The sequence below is a fragment of the Pempheris klunzingeri genome, chromosome 9 (assembly GCF_042242105.1).
Source record: "Pempheris klunzingeri isolate RE-2024b chromosome 9, fPemKlu1.hap1, whole genome shotgun sequence".
NCBI lineage: Eukaryota > Metazoa > Chordata > Actinopteri > Acropomatiformes > Pempheridae > Pempheris > Pempheris klunzingeri.
This window is the reverse complement of record NC_092020.1, coordinates 17,769,296-17,783,367: the sequence shown is the minus strand read 5'-3', so window position 1 is coordinate 17,783,367 and position 14,072 is coordinate 17,769,296. Positions and strand designations below refer to the sequence as shown.

The window sequence follows — 14,072 nt, the reverse complement described above, 5'->3', positions numbered from 1 at the left end:
GTACGCTGAAACATGGCCTAGTCGGAATGTACCACTCTTCAACAGACTATTTCAGGCAAGATACTGTGATAATTGTGCTCACATTAAGCGCTGTGTATTTATTTGTTTGCAAAATTATGAATATCATATACTCCCCGGCTTACTTACTTAATGATAATGGTTAAAAGTTAGCACCACTCCCCCCACACAGGACGCCTTTGTGGTTCGCTCCAGTGGGAATGGGAGTGAACCACAGTTCAATGAATGTCAAATGGTGATTATATTTAGCAAAAGTGACAAATAATACGGTGAAAATTGCTTTAAATGCAACCTATTGCTTCGGTATAACTTTAAAAGATTAAATGCAGTCATAAATATACATTTTATGGGTTTGAACAAAGGAGGAGGTGGGGCTAATTATGGTAACGGTTACATCTCTGACTAGAAAGATTTTCCATTGTAGAGAATCAATATGGGACTACATTTCTAATTACATGGGTCGCATCATAATTTATTTTGTTTTAAAGCTATATATAGTCTAAATTACTGAAAGACAATATCTTTGGGGAAACGCCCATCACAGTCGTCTGTGATACACCGACCAATAGGACGAAAGCTTTGGATTTAAAAAGGAACCGCGGTCCCTGTAAATGGAGATTTTATACCAAAACAACCACCTGGTGTGAAAGCAGAGAGAGAGAGAGAGAGACAGCACAGCTCACTCAGGTAACTATAAAGTTAGCTAGCATCGGTGTGTCAAAGTTATTGTGTTTCTCAGCTCACGCCAGTAAACTTCTATAAACTAACTGAAGACGTGGCCTGACTGAGCTAATGTTAGCTAACTTAAGGGCAACAGTTTGAATAGAGGATGTTTAGCGTTGGTAACGTTACAGCTAAAGTTTATTAGCTCGTCCCGATTGAGCTAATGTGTCGCTAGTTTCATGCTAATCGCAACGAAACTGCTAAGCTGGTGTTGACGTTTTCAGCTGCCACATAAGTTTTGTTTGGTAACTTTAATGTGAACGGTCCTTAAACTCATCGCCACGACACACACACACACCTATCTGTGCTAAAGACGGAGCATGCAACAAGACAAATGTGAAAGTGCTAAAACTACTAAACCAGTTTGGGAGCTAAGATAAAGACCAGCGGCGTTCATTAATGATAGCTACAGCTATTAAGTGCTGTAACACTGCCAGACTGGCTATTAGCTGCAGTGCACTTCACTGTTAGCTTGAGTGTTTGCAGCCAGATGCTAAGTAAACACAGGCTGGCTACCAGCCATAGTGGCTATTAGCCCTCATTTTGATTTCATATGATCTGATGGAGTGGAAAAACCGTTTAAGCGAACCACATCACATTACACTGTTCTTACATTTCTTGAGAAGGATGTTTTTTGTCCTCAAACTGTAATGATTTGACAATTTAGTCTTAATTCTAGGGCCACTTGCAGGCTCCCCCCCCTGAGTTTTAACCACTATGTCTTAATCAGCAGATGGGGTTGACTCAGTTGTCTAGTAGTTGTGAAGACTGAGCCATGTGTTGCTAAAGACCATGAGGTTGAAACCCAGTAAATGGATCCTGGGTTGTCAAGTTTTGTAAGGGTTTAGAATGAAGGTATCGACTTTTATGACTGCATTGAACAATAGTTCAAATTTTCATGAATAATGTCCTTGTCTGTAAAATGACAACTCCAAATCTTGACCACTGTGCCAGCTGCACTGTAGCAGAAGGATTAAAAGAAACACAGCAGCAGTACTCTCAGATAATGGTCTTTGTTTTGTTTTTTTTACTGTTTGTGTGAGTGCCAGTGTTCTGTTTCCTGTTGGCATAAGTGAAAATGCTGACTTCATTCAGTTTACTATCACATCAAAGAAAACTGGAACCAGAGAATATTGCACATATGCTTGAAATTTGACTGAATGTATAAAGCCAGCTAAAACAAACGATGGCTTGATTCTATTCAAATGTCCCATGAACCTGCATACATAATATACCAGGGCCCTGTGATTGACCCATCTAAATGGAATGCAGCTATTAAACCTGGTAAGAACTGTGCTCTTTTTGCTATAATGTGTCAATGTCTGCAGGAAGCCTTCTTCCATGATGATGAATTGAAATGTATTGCAGTAGCGAATATTGGGTTGTCTTGTTTTTCCAGACACAATGGCAAACATAATCTTTGCAGAGCGAGAAAATGCGGGTCTTCATCCACCAACTCTGAAGATGCGACAGCGGCTTCAGTCTGCTCCAGGTATGGAAATACCAACTGTCCTCAGATGGTTTTCTCTGTATGTATGACCTTTTATTTATTTTATTTTTTTCCCTCCTACCAGAGAAATTGAAATCTCCCATGACTGCCAAAATGTTTAACACTCCTCTGCCATCTGGTCGTAAGGCTTTTGGTGCCGTCAACAAAATTTCAACCCCTGCCGTCAACTCGCAAGAGAAGAAACTACTAAAGCCACAGGTTGAAATGATCCATAATGGAGTTACAATCGAGAAATAATGTCAGGCTGTAATGTGACCTATTTGCTGTATACCTCGAGCTATACATGTGCTAGTGTAATATTTTGTTCCCCACAGGAAACCAAAGTCAAACATGCCCCTCACTCCAAAGTGGACGAATATCCAGAAATTGAGAAGTTCATCCCTTATGACCCACTAGGTAACTATGAAATCAGCTGTGCCATCACATTCCAGGCATGAAACTCTTTCTGTGCAAATCCCACTGCAGCATCACATTAGCTTTGCCTGTTTTAGTCCGGTAATGGTTTATTCCCTCGGTAATCAGCCCACTGAGGCTAGTCTGTTTGCTTAAGAGAACTTGCATGTGCCAAATTTTTTTTTTTTAAATGACTCAACGTGTATAAGCCTCATTCAGATGATGTGGCTTTTTTTTTTTTGGTTTTGTTTTTTCCTCCAGAGTTTGAGAAGTACAGCATACCTGAAGATTTGATTCCCCTCAGTGGCTTTGCTCTGCCTGGACTGGCATGTTTCCCACAAGCTCCACATCTGTGTGAGGACGACCTGGAAAAGCTTGATCCTCTCCCAAACCTGTCACCTGTAAAGATGCCAAAACACTCAGGTTAGGGTGTGTCCTTTCTTGTCAAAACACTGATACAGTAAATTTCTGGAACAGTCAATTTGATTATTTGTTCATGGATAAAATAACCGGCTGGGATTCCAACTCCAGAAATCTGTAGATCACACTGAATCTTAAAACTGGAAAATAACTAGAACTATTGTGTGGACTAACCATTCTAGTGAGTGAAATGTTGTCCTGTCTGATATGAATGATGGCCTGATTTACAAAATATGACCAGAGTTGGAAAAACAAGCAGCACTCATTTATGCATTTATATTATAATTGTTGTGCTACCGTAGCCAAAGTTTGGGACACAGGTTTGAAACTATACTTAACTACAGGTATGATTAACCTACTGTGTCATTAACTTGGCTGTCTCCCCCCTCCAGATTATTGCTCGGAGTTGGACGCCTTTCTGCAAACACTTGATGAGCTGACTGTTGAACTCCCTCCAGAATCCGACACCGATTCTTAATGTCTGTTTTTGTTCTAATTGCATTTTTATGGAAATAAAGCATTTTTTTAATCGTTCCCTGTCATCTCCTTATTTGCTCTACCCCAGTTTATAGCTCTGTCAGTTTATAACAGCTGACAGGCTGTAAAAGTATCAGGGAAGTGCATTACTTCCTGCTTTGCAGTCAATCAGTGATCACATGTGAGGGATTCTCGCCATTGGTTTTGCCAGAGATTACAATGAACTTTGTCTCGTTTCCTCATGAGAAGGAACGAAGACTCCGCTGGAATCTGCAGCTCAGTATTTGGAATCAATCCAGAGGATAAGAGCCCCTGTCGGACTAATCTGCCCGTAACATTTGACGGGGATTGAGGCGCTGAATGGTTAATACATTTGGAGAGTGTCTGTGCGCCTAATGCCTGAGCCGGTATGCGCTTCGGACACAGCAGGTGAGTAAAACAAACACCGATAGCATTTAAGGAGTTGTTGCATGAGGGCTTACATTGACCGTTTGGACTTGCGTGCAAAATGAGGAACTTGGTGTAATTGCACTGAAAATGGCATGTTTGTGTTTATCTGACATGTCTACAGATGTAAATGTGTATACATTAAAATGAACTTTTCCTTCCCGTGACGCAGGGAGTGAGTGGAGTGGAGGGAGAGCGTTCCCAGTTTAGAATTTGACACTGAGATCTTTGGGGTGTTGTCCAAATAAAAAAAAAAAAAAAAAAAAAAAAGGAAGTAGTCTTGAACTCCAGCAGCATGTCTGACAGCAGATCGGATGATGTTGGATCTGAACCAGCTGTCAGCAGCACCGACGCCCACGACAGCACGGCGCCCAAACAGGGCACCGTTGTGGAGCGGCTCTCGAGGTATGGCATGCAGGTCATGCCCGGGGCTTTCCAGCGTAGGTCGAGGCTGCAGAGGCAGCAGGAGGTCACGGACAGCTCCGCTCCGGGAGGGGTGCAGAGAGAGGCTCCGGAGAGAGGGTCGCTCACACCCGCTATGCGTAAAAAATACCTGAAAGAGCTGCTTCTGAGTAACCCATCTCACAGCGGGTTGAGCAGCGTGCTGTCCTCGCAGACTCCCAGCGTGTCCTCGGAGCAGGACGCAGGCTGGGCTCTGTATCCCATGGAGCACGCGTGGATGCTGAACGCAGTGGAGGGAAACTATGAAACCATATTGGAGTTTATCTCCGAGGACCCGTATCTGTTAACCAGGAGGGATTTCATCAGCGGGTACTCGGTCCTGCACTGGTTGGCCAAGAGAGGACAGGACGAGACTTTGCTCAAACTTTTGCGGTACGCAGAGAGAGCGGGGATCCCGGTGAATGTGAACCTGCGGGGCAGCGGCGGGCTCACCCCGCTGCATGTCGCCAGCATGCACCGGCAGTACATGGTCATCAAGCTGCTGGTGGGGGCCTTCAGCGCCAACGTCGATGCTATGGACTACAACGGGAGGAGAGCCTGGCAGTATCTGGGGGGAGACGCCCCGCTGGAGATGAAGGAGCTGCTGGGGACCTGGGACGATGAGCACAGCAGCGATGGATGTGCGCAAAACTCTAACAAAAACACCAACAACAACAGCGCTGGCGCACCGAAGCTGACCGCCTGTGATGAGGTGGATGGTGGAGAGACTGAGGATGTGAGCTCCTTTGACCAGATCAAGAGGGGGGGCAGCTGGAGGTTTGGGTCCATAAGGAAGCTGCTCTCCTCTTTTTCATTTGTGGGAAACAAAAGCTGAGTGTCGAAGACTCAAACCTTCACATATGCGCATTATTTCACATTCAGTGGCTCCCAAACTGTGAAATCTGCAAATATCTTCCTCCTAAGAGTCTTTTTGATTGTAACATTTTTCTCCTTTCAGATCTTAAAACAAGTGGGAAATAATCTGCTAGTGCATCAAAGATGTTTTTACTTTTTCCCTGTGTAAATAAATCAGAATGTATATACAGAGATGTTTCACCTCTATTCTATGGCAGAATCACATTCATAGCTTCTCATTTCAAGTCATTTCTTGAAAACAAGTTTTCTATTGAAAGACTGTTTTACTTGTTTTGAGAAAATTAAATAGTGGATTTTATAATCCGCAGAAAGATTAACAGTGATGATCAAAGGCACAGATGTTTGAAATATTTGACATTTTCACCTCTTCAAGCCTCTAAAATACTTAATGAAACACTCTCAGAAGGAAATCTGCTCCTGACTCCTCACTGAGGACACAGCTTCATTTCACCGGGATAATCCAGCATCAAAACAGATTTTTGGATTGGATGTCCTAAAAGGCTGAAAATACATGACTATAACTGAACATATTACCAATGTTTTGCATCAACTCTCACTGAACTCAAATAGGACCTTTACTGTAAATTAGCCTTTTCTAAACATTTAACTGCTGACCTACTTCTGCAAACTCAAATATTAGCGAGCGCTGGCATTTCTGTTTTTAGCACTTTAAGTAAACATTTCAAAGTGTGTCTTGCTACTAGAACTGAGTTCTTCTTTATCGGTGCTGTCTTTGGCTCGAATCTGCGCTGCGGCTTTGTAGCTTGTGCCAAACCAGAAATAACCACAGATCCTCTATGAAACAGCAATTCAGAAGTGTTTGCTGTGAGGTCAGGGGGCTGGAACCTGCTTTTCTTTCTGCAGAGCTGTGTCAGCAGTTCACCCTCCACATGTGGTGTTTGCTTTGACTCTAAAAAACACACCACTCTGCCACATTTTAAAGAGGAAGAAAACAAAATAAGGCTGTACAGCATCATTTCCAAGTTTGATCACAGATCTTTTATTGTCAAACATGAGCATAACCAGAGTGTCTGTACAAAACAACTGCTGCTCCAGATAACATGGCTCCCTCTCCGCGGTCAGGCCCAGCAGCTGGGGGTCCTGGCAGATGTTGGGATGGAGGAATGCTGGGATCCACAGACCCACATGTTTACAGGCCAAGCTTGGTCCTCCTCCAGTGTCTCCTCTTGGAGTTGTACCTGAAAAACAAAACAACCCACATCAAGACAGAATATTTAGATTTTTCATGACAAATTTACAATAAAACTGTCCCTCTGTATGCAGGTAAGTGTGGTCTACCTGATCTACCGTGATTGTCTGCAGCTCATTTCAATTTACAGACATTTCTTTGTGGACACACCAAAAGGAAATACTAATATACAATGGAAGTTAATTACATACAGTAGAGGCATACGCATTAAAAACAAGGCTGCTATTCAAACCAAAACAGGAATCCTTTGGTCCAACACTGTAGATACTACATAGGTGATCATGGTTTAATAACACTTGTTTTAACAATAAAGTGATTAAAAACTGTTTGGCATCATGAGCTGTGTTGTGTGAAATCCATTTTCCATGTTCATGATAAACACTGAAGCAGGATGTACATCTTATAGAAATTGCTTCAGTCTCATTTTTGCAATGAAGTCCCAATTCAGAGGCGAATACTTCAGATAATAAAAATGTCATGGAGCCATTAAAGATCTCCATCGTCCTACTGATGTCTGATAATTGATTTTCAAGCTTTATTGGTTTTATACATTTCCTCACAGCTCCGTATTAACGGTGTTCTTACTTTTTATTCCTTAAGACATGTGAAGACTACTTGTTATCATCAGTATATTAGTATTTAACTACACAGACTTCTCAGTCAAATAAGAATGAGTCAAATTAAGGTCCAAAGGCTCAGTTGAAAGTATTCAAATTCTGCTGAAGCTGCTCCGATTTCAGAGGCCACAGGCTGATACCACATCCTGTGTGATACACAGTTGATTGCTCAAGTCACGGCAATATTCTTTTTAGTGAATGTAAAATGTCTGAAATCTACTTGTAAATCCACCTCTGAAGAAACACTTAGAGGCATAATCCTTTTCCACTAGCACCAAATCACCAGGGCGATTATGGGACTCGTTCCAGGCTGTAGTCATTTCATAAAATGGCCAATACTGGGGTAATCCTTCAGGAAAGCAATTTAGCGGGCAGATCTGTCAAACAGTGCGCTGTTCAGCTCCAGAGCTTCCTCGTCACCGGCACAGTGAGCAGGAGCGAGAGCTCTGTAGCAGAAAGATGCTCTCAGCAGGGTTAATGACAGCACTCTACTGCAACAAAGTGCTGCAATTGCAGACCTGCTTTTACATGATGAGGAGTTCCTGCATTAGTCAGCCAGTCACACACCTCTACACTGGAGAGCCGAGTAGGGCCACAACTAATGCTTATTTTCATTGTTGATTAATCAGTCCATTTTCTGTCTGTCATTAGTTGTTTGGTCTATAAAATGTCACATTTAAAAATGCCCATGTCTCCTAAGGGCTAAGATCACATCCTCAAATGTCGATGTCAAGTGTTTGGATTTAACAATCATCTAAACTTTAAAGAATACTTCCTCTTTTGGATACTCATCCACTTATCTAGTGGTCTTTCTGTGCAGGTACATATACACACACACACACACACACAGAAGTGCCTGCTCAATCATTAAGTCTACCTAGCTACAACAAATCTTCCCCTCATGAAGGTTAATGTGTACAGTTTTCTACTTAATGCTCATTTGAACACTGTAATTTATGGTCCTGCTGAATTAGATTTGTTATACTATGGTCTTAATATAGAGTCCACTGTTTGATGCATCACATCTCAGTGTGTGTCATGTAGTAATCTGGATTTCCTACCTGAACAGTCTCTGAGAGCATCACACTCACACCTCATCATTATAATGACACGGTTGTCCTAGCAGACTGCATTAGCAATGGGTAGATGTACCTAATAAACTGGCAGGAGTGAACTACTGGGACTCCAAAGTGACTTCACATCAACACAACAAGCCGTGACCTACTGTCGAGGCTACTTGCTTTCACTGCACAGTGCAGAAAACAAAGAGCACAGACTCACCTGATCTTGTTGCCGGTCTTCATTCTGATCCACTGAGGAATGGGCCTGTTCTGTTTCTGCTTCTTGGCGAGGAAGCGCTTGATCCTGAAAGTCTTGTGGGACGACTGGAAACAACAAACAACACCTTCAGCACCGTTTCTATCAATTCCTGCATGTCAGCATCTTCAAACTAATACACTTTAAACACTAACACAGTAAGAGTGAACAAGCTAGCAGCCAACACGTACGAGGGAAGCTAAAAGCTAACATGCGTAGCACAAGTGTACCATGTAGCTTAAATATCCTCATCTTCCGCCTTTTTACACAACATAAACATTTGTGAAGCACCGTTAACATATTTACTAATCACTTAATGTATCGGCGCTGGTTTAAGGGGGCTGCAGACATGGATGTTTAAAGATTTTGTGTTTACCATTTTGTCCACAGTCCTTTCCCGACTATGGCCGCAATCGAAGAGAGAGACGGACGTGACGTAGCTCCTTTATCCAATCAGCGGCCACGGAACAGCGACACCACGTGGAGGATCCTGTTCTCCTCATGTCCGGAGCTGACGGCACTGAACATTTTAGAAGTGCTTCATGAGGCTCCGGGATCCCACATTTATAGAGAAAAGCGATCTGATGAGCTTCAGCCGGCGGCGGAGAAAGTATTCAGATCCTTTACTTGAGCGAAAATACTAACACCATACTGTAAATAGTTAAAGTCCCACACTGGAGATGTGACAAGAGTACATGAAGTGAAAGCAGAAAAATGACGTGTGACTGTTATACTGATATATATTAAGTCAGTAGATTATCACTACTCATGCATTGGTGTGGAAAATAGAGAGGAATGCCGGCACAATTACCCAAAGTGACACAGCAATGGTCCAAAATACAAAATTATGACTAAGTTACCATTATTAAAATAATTACAAGGGAATCCTCACATTTGTGAAGCTAGAACCATGATGTGTTTTTACATGAAAAATAATTAAAACAAATAGTTGCCAGTTCATTTTCTGATAATTTGATCAGTCAAATGGTTGCAACCGTACTTGAAATCTACATTTGTACAGTAACTGAAGCTGTCAAACAAATGTAAAGAAGTAAAAAGCACAATATCTCCCTCTGAAGGTGGAGCAGAAATAAGAAGGGTCATGAAAAGAAAATACTCAATTGAAGTACAAATACCTCAAATTTGTACTTATGTACAACACTTGAGTAAATGGGCTTTGTGGTTTAACTCCATACATGAGACTACCAAACACTATTTAAAGTAGTTAAACTTGGCTATGCTGGATATTTATTATTTATTTAAGAAAAATTAAAAATTAAACATTTTACTTTTGACACTTTAAGGATGTTTTAATTATGACACTTTAAGAGGTGGCCAAAGTTGAACTATTCCAGCATTATTTAACTGATAAAAAACTTCACTTAAAAAAACTGTTAAAACCAATCAGTGAGATTTTTTTTGTATTATAATTGTATTATGATTCACCAAAGAGAAACAAAGACATCACTTCACTAAAGCAAAGACCTTTTATTATCCAGTGGAAAGTGGCTGCTGTATGTTAGCGTCACCAGTGGTCTCATGTTCTCATGCTGTATTCAGTTTAGAGCGTCACACGTGGATGTTTAAGGAGTTTACGATTAGAAAATGGTGAAGGCCGCGGGTTGATTCTGACTGAAGTCTGCGTGCAGGCGTGGCTGACACACGGCAGTCTAGTCAGAAATGGCTGTTTCTCCTCCGTCAGTGCATGAATGTGTGAACAGAAGACATGATCCGAAACCAGGAGAGTACAGAAGGTGTCCCTCTGCATAAACTGTGCCTGTATGACTACATCGATTTTACACTCACAGACAGTGGAAAGTTTTAATATAAGTTTACCGGGCAGAGGAATGATACAACAGAAATCTCTTTCATGAGGGTGTAAAAATACTAATCAACAAGCTTGGCAATGTGTACATGTTGAGTAATTGGGGCGTTTAACACCTGTGACGTTATTTTATACCTCCAGAATGCGATATGTGTTATGAAGATGTTGAAAGCCAATGTGTGTACAACATTTCACATCAGAGACACAATACTGAAATAAGGTCACTTTGATTTCACGTGGTACGAGAAAGCTTTGGCTTCACTTAATGTGCCCTACAGCCAAACTCTTTCCAAAGGTTACTGTTACCTTTCCTAACAAACAAAACTAAAGAGGGTCACGTTCAGGCACTAAGAGGCTCCACAATCACATCTCTGCCTCTGAGACCGGAGAGCCGGATGCAGCCCTGCTTCAACTGCAGCGCACGTCGCCCTGAGGCGCCGCGTCGCTGCTCTGAGCCTCACAGGCCTGTCTCCCCTCTCCTCACCGAAACATAAAAAGCCGTAAGTAGAAATCTGCTCAGTCGTCTCCTTTGTCAGCCACTTTCTCCGTCTCAGTGTCTGCTTTCCTGTCGGCCGAGTTGGATTCGGCTCCGCCTGTGGTTCGATTGCGGCTTCTGGCCCCTGGCTGGTACAGCTGAATAGCGGGCCGGTCCTGATGCAAAGAAAAAACGCTTTTAGAAACACTGAAAAAGCTCTTAGGAGAAATAACTTGATGAACTTAAAAGGTAGACTTGTTACCTTATTTCGCAGCCGCTCTTTTTTACCACTGTCCTCCTTCCTGTTGTCTCTGGCAGGTTTCTCCGGCCTCTCCGAATGCGAGGGCTCTCCGGTGTTTTCGCCCTTCTTCTTGTCCAAGGCGCGCTCTCTTTCTTTTTTAAGCTCTTCCTCCCGCTTCCTGTACGAGTTCTCTCCATCCTGCCGCTCTCTCCTTCTCCGCCGATCTTCATCCTGTCGCCTGATGCGCTCCTTCTCCTTCTGCCGCCGCTCCTTCTCCCGCTCACGTTCACGCTCTCTGTCTCGGTCTGTGTCGCGCTCCCTGAACTCCTTCCGCACCTGATCGTCCGCTCTGTGTGTAAAGCACAATTCCTGCTTGAGTATTCTGGTCAAAGTGAGAAATGTGTTTAACAAATGACTGAAGCCACTGACTTCCTCCCTCGATCCTCCTTATTTTCAGTGTTCTGGCGCCTCTTGTGATCAGCACTCCCCATGGGTCTGTCCTCTTTGTTTGGTTTCTCTGGTTTCTTGGCCTTTTCCTTGGGTTTGTCCGAATCAGCATCATCACTTCTGTCTGGCTTCTTCAGGAGCTGCACAGTTGAAAACAAAGAAGATGCACAATGAGATGTTGGAAATTACACACCGTTTTAAACCTCTTCAACCCACAGCAGCACGCACCTTAATTTTTGGTTCCTCTTTCACGTGGTCCTTGTCTTTCTCCAGCGGTTTCTCAAGTCTCTTCATCTTCTCTGCCTCTTTGCGCTTCCTTCTCTCCTCCTCCCTCCACTTGCGACGCTCCTCATCACGCAGGCGCTTGCGTTCAAGCTCCCTCCTTCTTCTCTCTTCTTTCTTTTCCTCCCTGATTCTCTGAACAACATTAAAAAAGGACATGAAGCCAGCCTTCATCGTGCCGTTCGACATCTGTAACTAGAACATCACATTGTTGTGCCATGGTACCTGTTTATTCTTCAGAAAGTCCAGCAGGGGAGTTGTTTTTTTAGCTTGAAGGGAGAGAAAAAACATGTTTGAATTCATCCCACCAGCAGGGCATCTGTTTTAGAGTATATGCAATGAGTTTCAGGTGCATGTTTTAATTCAAGGGACTGTTCACCCACCTACAAGTTCCTTTGATTTTGCCTCAAGCTCCTCCAACAGGGTCTCAGGTGTTGACGCCAGCTTTTCATCATCGCCGTTGTAATATTCAAGGAACTTTCTGTAGTCAGGATCTGGTAGAAAATGCACAAATACAAATAAAGGCATGTTGCTGGCTGCGGTGAGACTGTTTCTCTGTATGTAAAAGATTGCTTTATCTGGTGCAATATGACTGTAGGTAACTGAAGTTGGGCATCAGATTAGATAAAACCATCATCGTAAGAATATTTGTCCTTTGTCACTATATAGTATCCACCACTGGGCTTATTCCAGGCTATTTTAAGTGACTCTTTTAAGAAGCAAATGACAAATAGAGCAAATGTAGGTAGTCCTACTAAACCGAAGCATCGCCGAATTTCACCTTCCTATTTTAGTGCAACATCAGACATACTTGTTATACTAAAAAACATCTTTACCTTCAGCAATTGTTCCACATTTTGCGTCCTTTTTCTTACTTCTTTTCTTGGCAGTCTTTTGAAAAGGTGCAAACTCCACGATGGCAGGATACTCTTGTCCTGTTTATAACAGTACATGTGGACAAGCGTGAAGCCTCAATCCATGTCTGAGGAAACCTCAAAGTTTGTTAGAAATGTATGTCGTTCATACCTCTGCTGTCGATGAACACATATCCATCAAATCGATCTCTGAAGAGAACTATGTCCTCCTGGTTTTTGAAGTTTATGTAAGCCCTTGCAAAGAGGTGAGGGTAAAGGCTGGATGGACAGAATATTCAGGTCAGGTTTGATTATCAACTTGGAGTCACAGGTGGTATTTTTTATTTTTTATTTTTAACAATGAGACGTCTTTATATCAATTCACCTGGTGTCGTTAGAGAAAAACTCCAGGTAGTCCACCTCTGGGAGAGGCTGTAACTGCTCCTCCAGCTCTTCCTTGGTCAGACTTGGTGGTAAGCGTCTGATCACAATCTAAAACAGGATTAATGACAGATTAAATTAAACTATTAGCTGGGTGAACAATCAGACTGAGAAAAAGGGCAACAATTAGCTAATATGAATTAAAAGTTAGAGTTAATCATGTGATAGTTTGCCCTGCTTCAACTTACAACATAAAGTAGACTTTACGTGTTACATCCGACAAAACACCACTAACTTACTTAAAAAATGCTATTCAGTGAAACTATTAGTATCTATAAATGACGGTTTATAGCAGTCTTAGCTAACGCAGCTAGCCAGTTTTACCTTTGTCATGGCCTCTTTCTTTTCCTTGGGTCTCTCCGTCTTTTCTCCATCTTCACACTTTATTTCCACTCTTTTCTCCTTCGGCCGAGTGTTTTCCTTGTCTTCCTTCATAGTTTTTAAAGCTACTTTGTCCCGCAGATGAATTTCATCTCATCCTACAGGCTTGTTTACTTTTTTAGCAAGTTAGCCGGCTAGCAGCGAACGAACTGACGCTAACCGTAACTTCCTCTCCGGCGGTCGGGCCTGCAGTTCGGCGTCAGGCCGGAGCGGGGCGCTGTGGACGGAAACGACGGTAAATGTGAAACTAGTATTTTATTTTGTCCATTTGTTTTTATCCTCGGTCTGTCAGTTTGTCTGAAAAGCTACATCGTCGTTTTGATCCATTAAAAAAAAGTAACCTTAAAGTTACCAAAATAAAGTTTCCTTTCTTTGGATCCCTTTCACAATAAAAGCTTGCAAGTTTAAGTTAATGTTTTGGGGGATTTTATTTCTTTAAGTGAAACTAATTGTCACACCAACTGAGCAGGAGTTCAGTTAATAACTGCCACCATTATAATAACTTAATCCAAAACAGCGATTACAGTCATATTTACTGATTAATAAACTTTTCTCTTAGTATTCACCATGTAGTTTTAATGTCTCTTCTCTATATAAACATTGAGGCAATCTATAAACAAATCAATTGAAAATATAGCATCAGATAACGATTCTCAGCATGGATAGTCACGTTTGAC

The 14,072-nt window shown here is 42.2% G+C and overlaps 4 protein-coding genes across 5 annotated transcripts; 2 read left to right on the top strand and 2 right to left on the bottom strand.

The window, feature by feature from the left end:
- The first annotated feature begins 461 nt into the window (after positions 1-461).
- pttg1 (PTTG1 regulator of sister chromatid separation, securin) lies at positions 462-3,585 on the top strand. 2 transcript variants are annotated; one of them, XM_070837202.1, is made up of 6 exons: positions 462-705; positions 2,141-2,233; positions 2,316-2,449; positions 2,566-2,647; positions 2,906-3,067; positions 3,457-3,585. In XM_070837202.1, exons 2-6 carry the CDS (start codon positions 2,146-2,148, stop codon positions 3,540-3,542), a joined length of 552 nt encoding a protein of 183 aa, XP_070693303.1. In that variant the 5' UTR covers positions 462-705; positions 2,141-2,145; the 3' UTR covers positions 3,543-3,585. The 2 variants fall into 2 exon arrangements, with proteins under 2 accessions (XP_070693303.1, XP_070693305.1); XM_070837204.1 differs by lacking the exon at positions 462-705 and adding an exon at positions 1,991-2,025.
- A 214-nt stretch (positions 3,586-3,799) lies between these two features.
- Positions 3,800-5,374, top strand: sowahd (sosondowah ankyrin repeat domain family d). Its single transcript, XM_070837075.1, has 2 exons — positions 3,800-3,970; positions 4,161-5,374. Exon 2 carries the CDS (start codon positions 4,284-4,286, stop codon positions 5,262-5,264), a length of 981 nt encoding a protein of 326 aa, XP_070693176.1. The 5' UTR covers positions 3,800-3,970; positions 4,161-4,283; the 3' UTR covers positions 5,265-5,374.
- A 907-nt stretch (positions 5,375-6,281) lies between these two features.
- rpl39 (ribosomal protein L39) lies at positions 6,282-8,918 on the bottom strand. Its single transcript, XM_070836752.1, has 3 exons — positions 8,826-8,918; positions 8,414-8,517; positions 6,282-6,504 (listed from the first exon to the last, which is right to left on the bottom strand). The coding sequence occupies exons 1-3, from the start codon at positions 8,826-8,828 to the stop codon at positions 6,456-6,458; spliced, it is 156 nt and encodes a 51-aa protein (XP_070692853.1). The 5' UTR covers positions 8,829-8,918; the 3' UTR covers positions 6,282-6,455.
- A 999-nt stretch (positions 8,919-9,917) lies between these two features.
- On the bottom strand, positions 9,918-13,579 carry upf3b (UPF3B regulator of nonsense mediated mRNA decay). Its single transcript, XM_070837142.1, has 10 exons — positions 13,339-13,579; positions 12,959-13,065; positions 12,746-12,852; positions 12,556-12,654; positions 12,103-12,213; positions 11,945-11,988; positions 11,666-11,854; positions 11,420-11,577; positions 11,012-11,339; positions 9,918-10,925 (listed from the first exon to the last, which is right to left on the bottom strand). The coding sequence occupies exons 1-10, from the start codon at positions 13,447-13,449 to the stop codon at positions 10,791-10,793; spliced, it is 1,389 nt and encodes a 462-aa protein (XP_070693243.1). The 5' UTR covers positions 13,450-13,579; the 3' UTR covers positions 9,918-10,790.
- Positions 13,580-14,072: the final 493 nt, after the last annotated feature.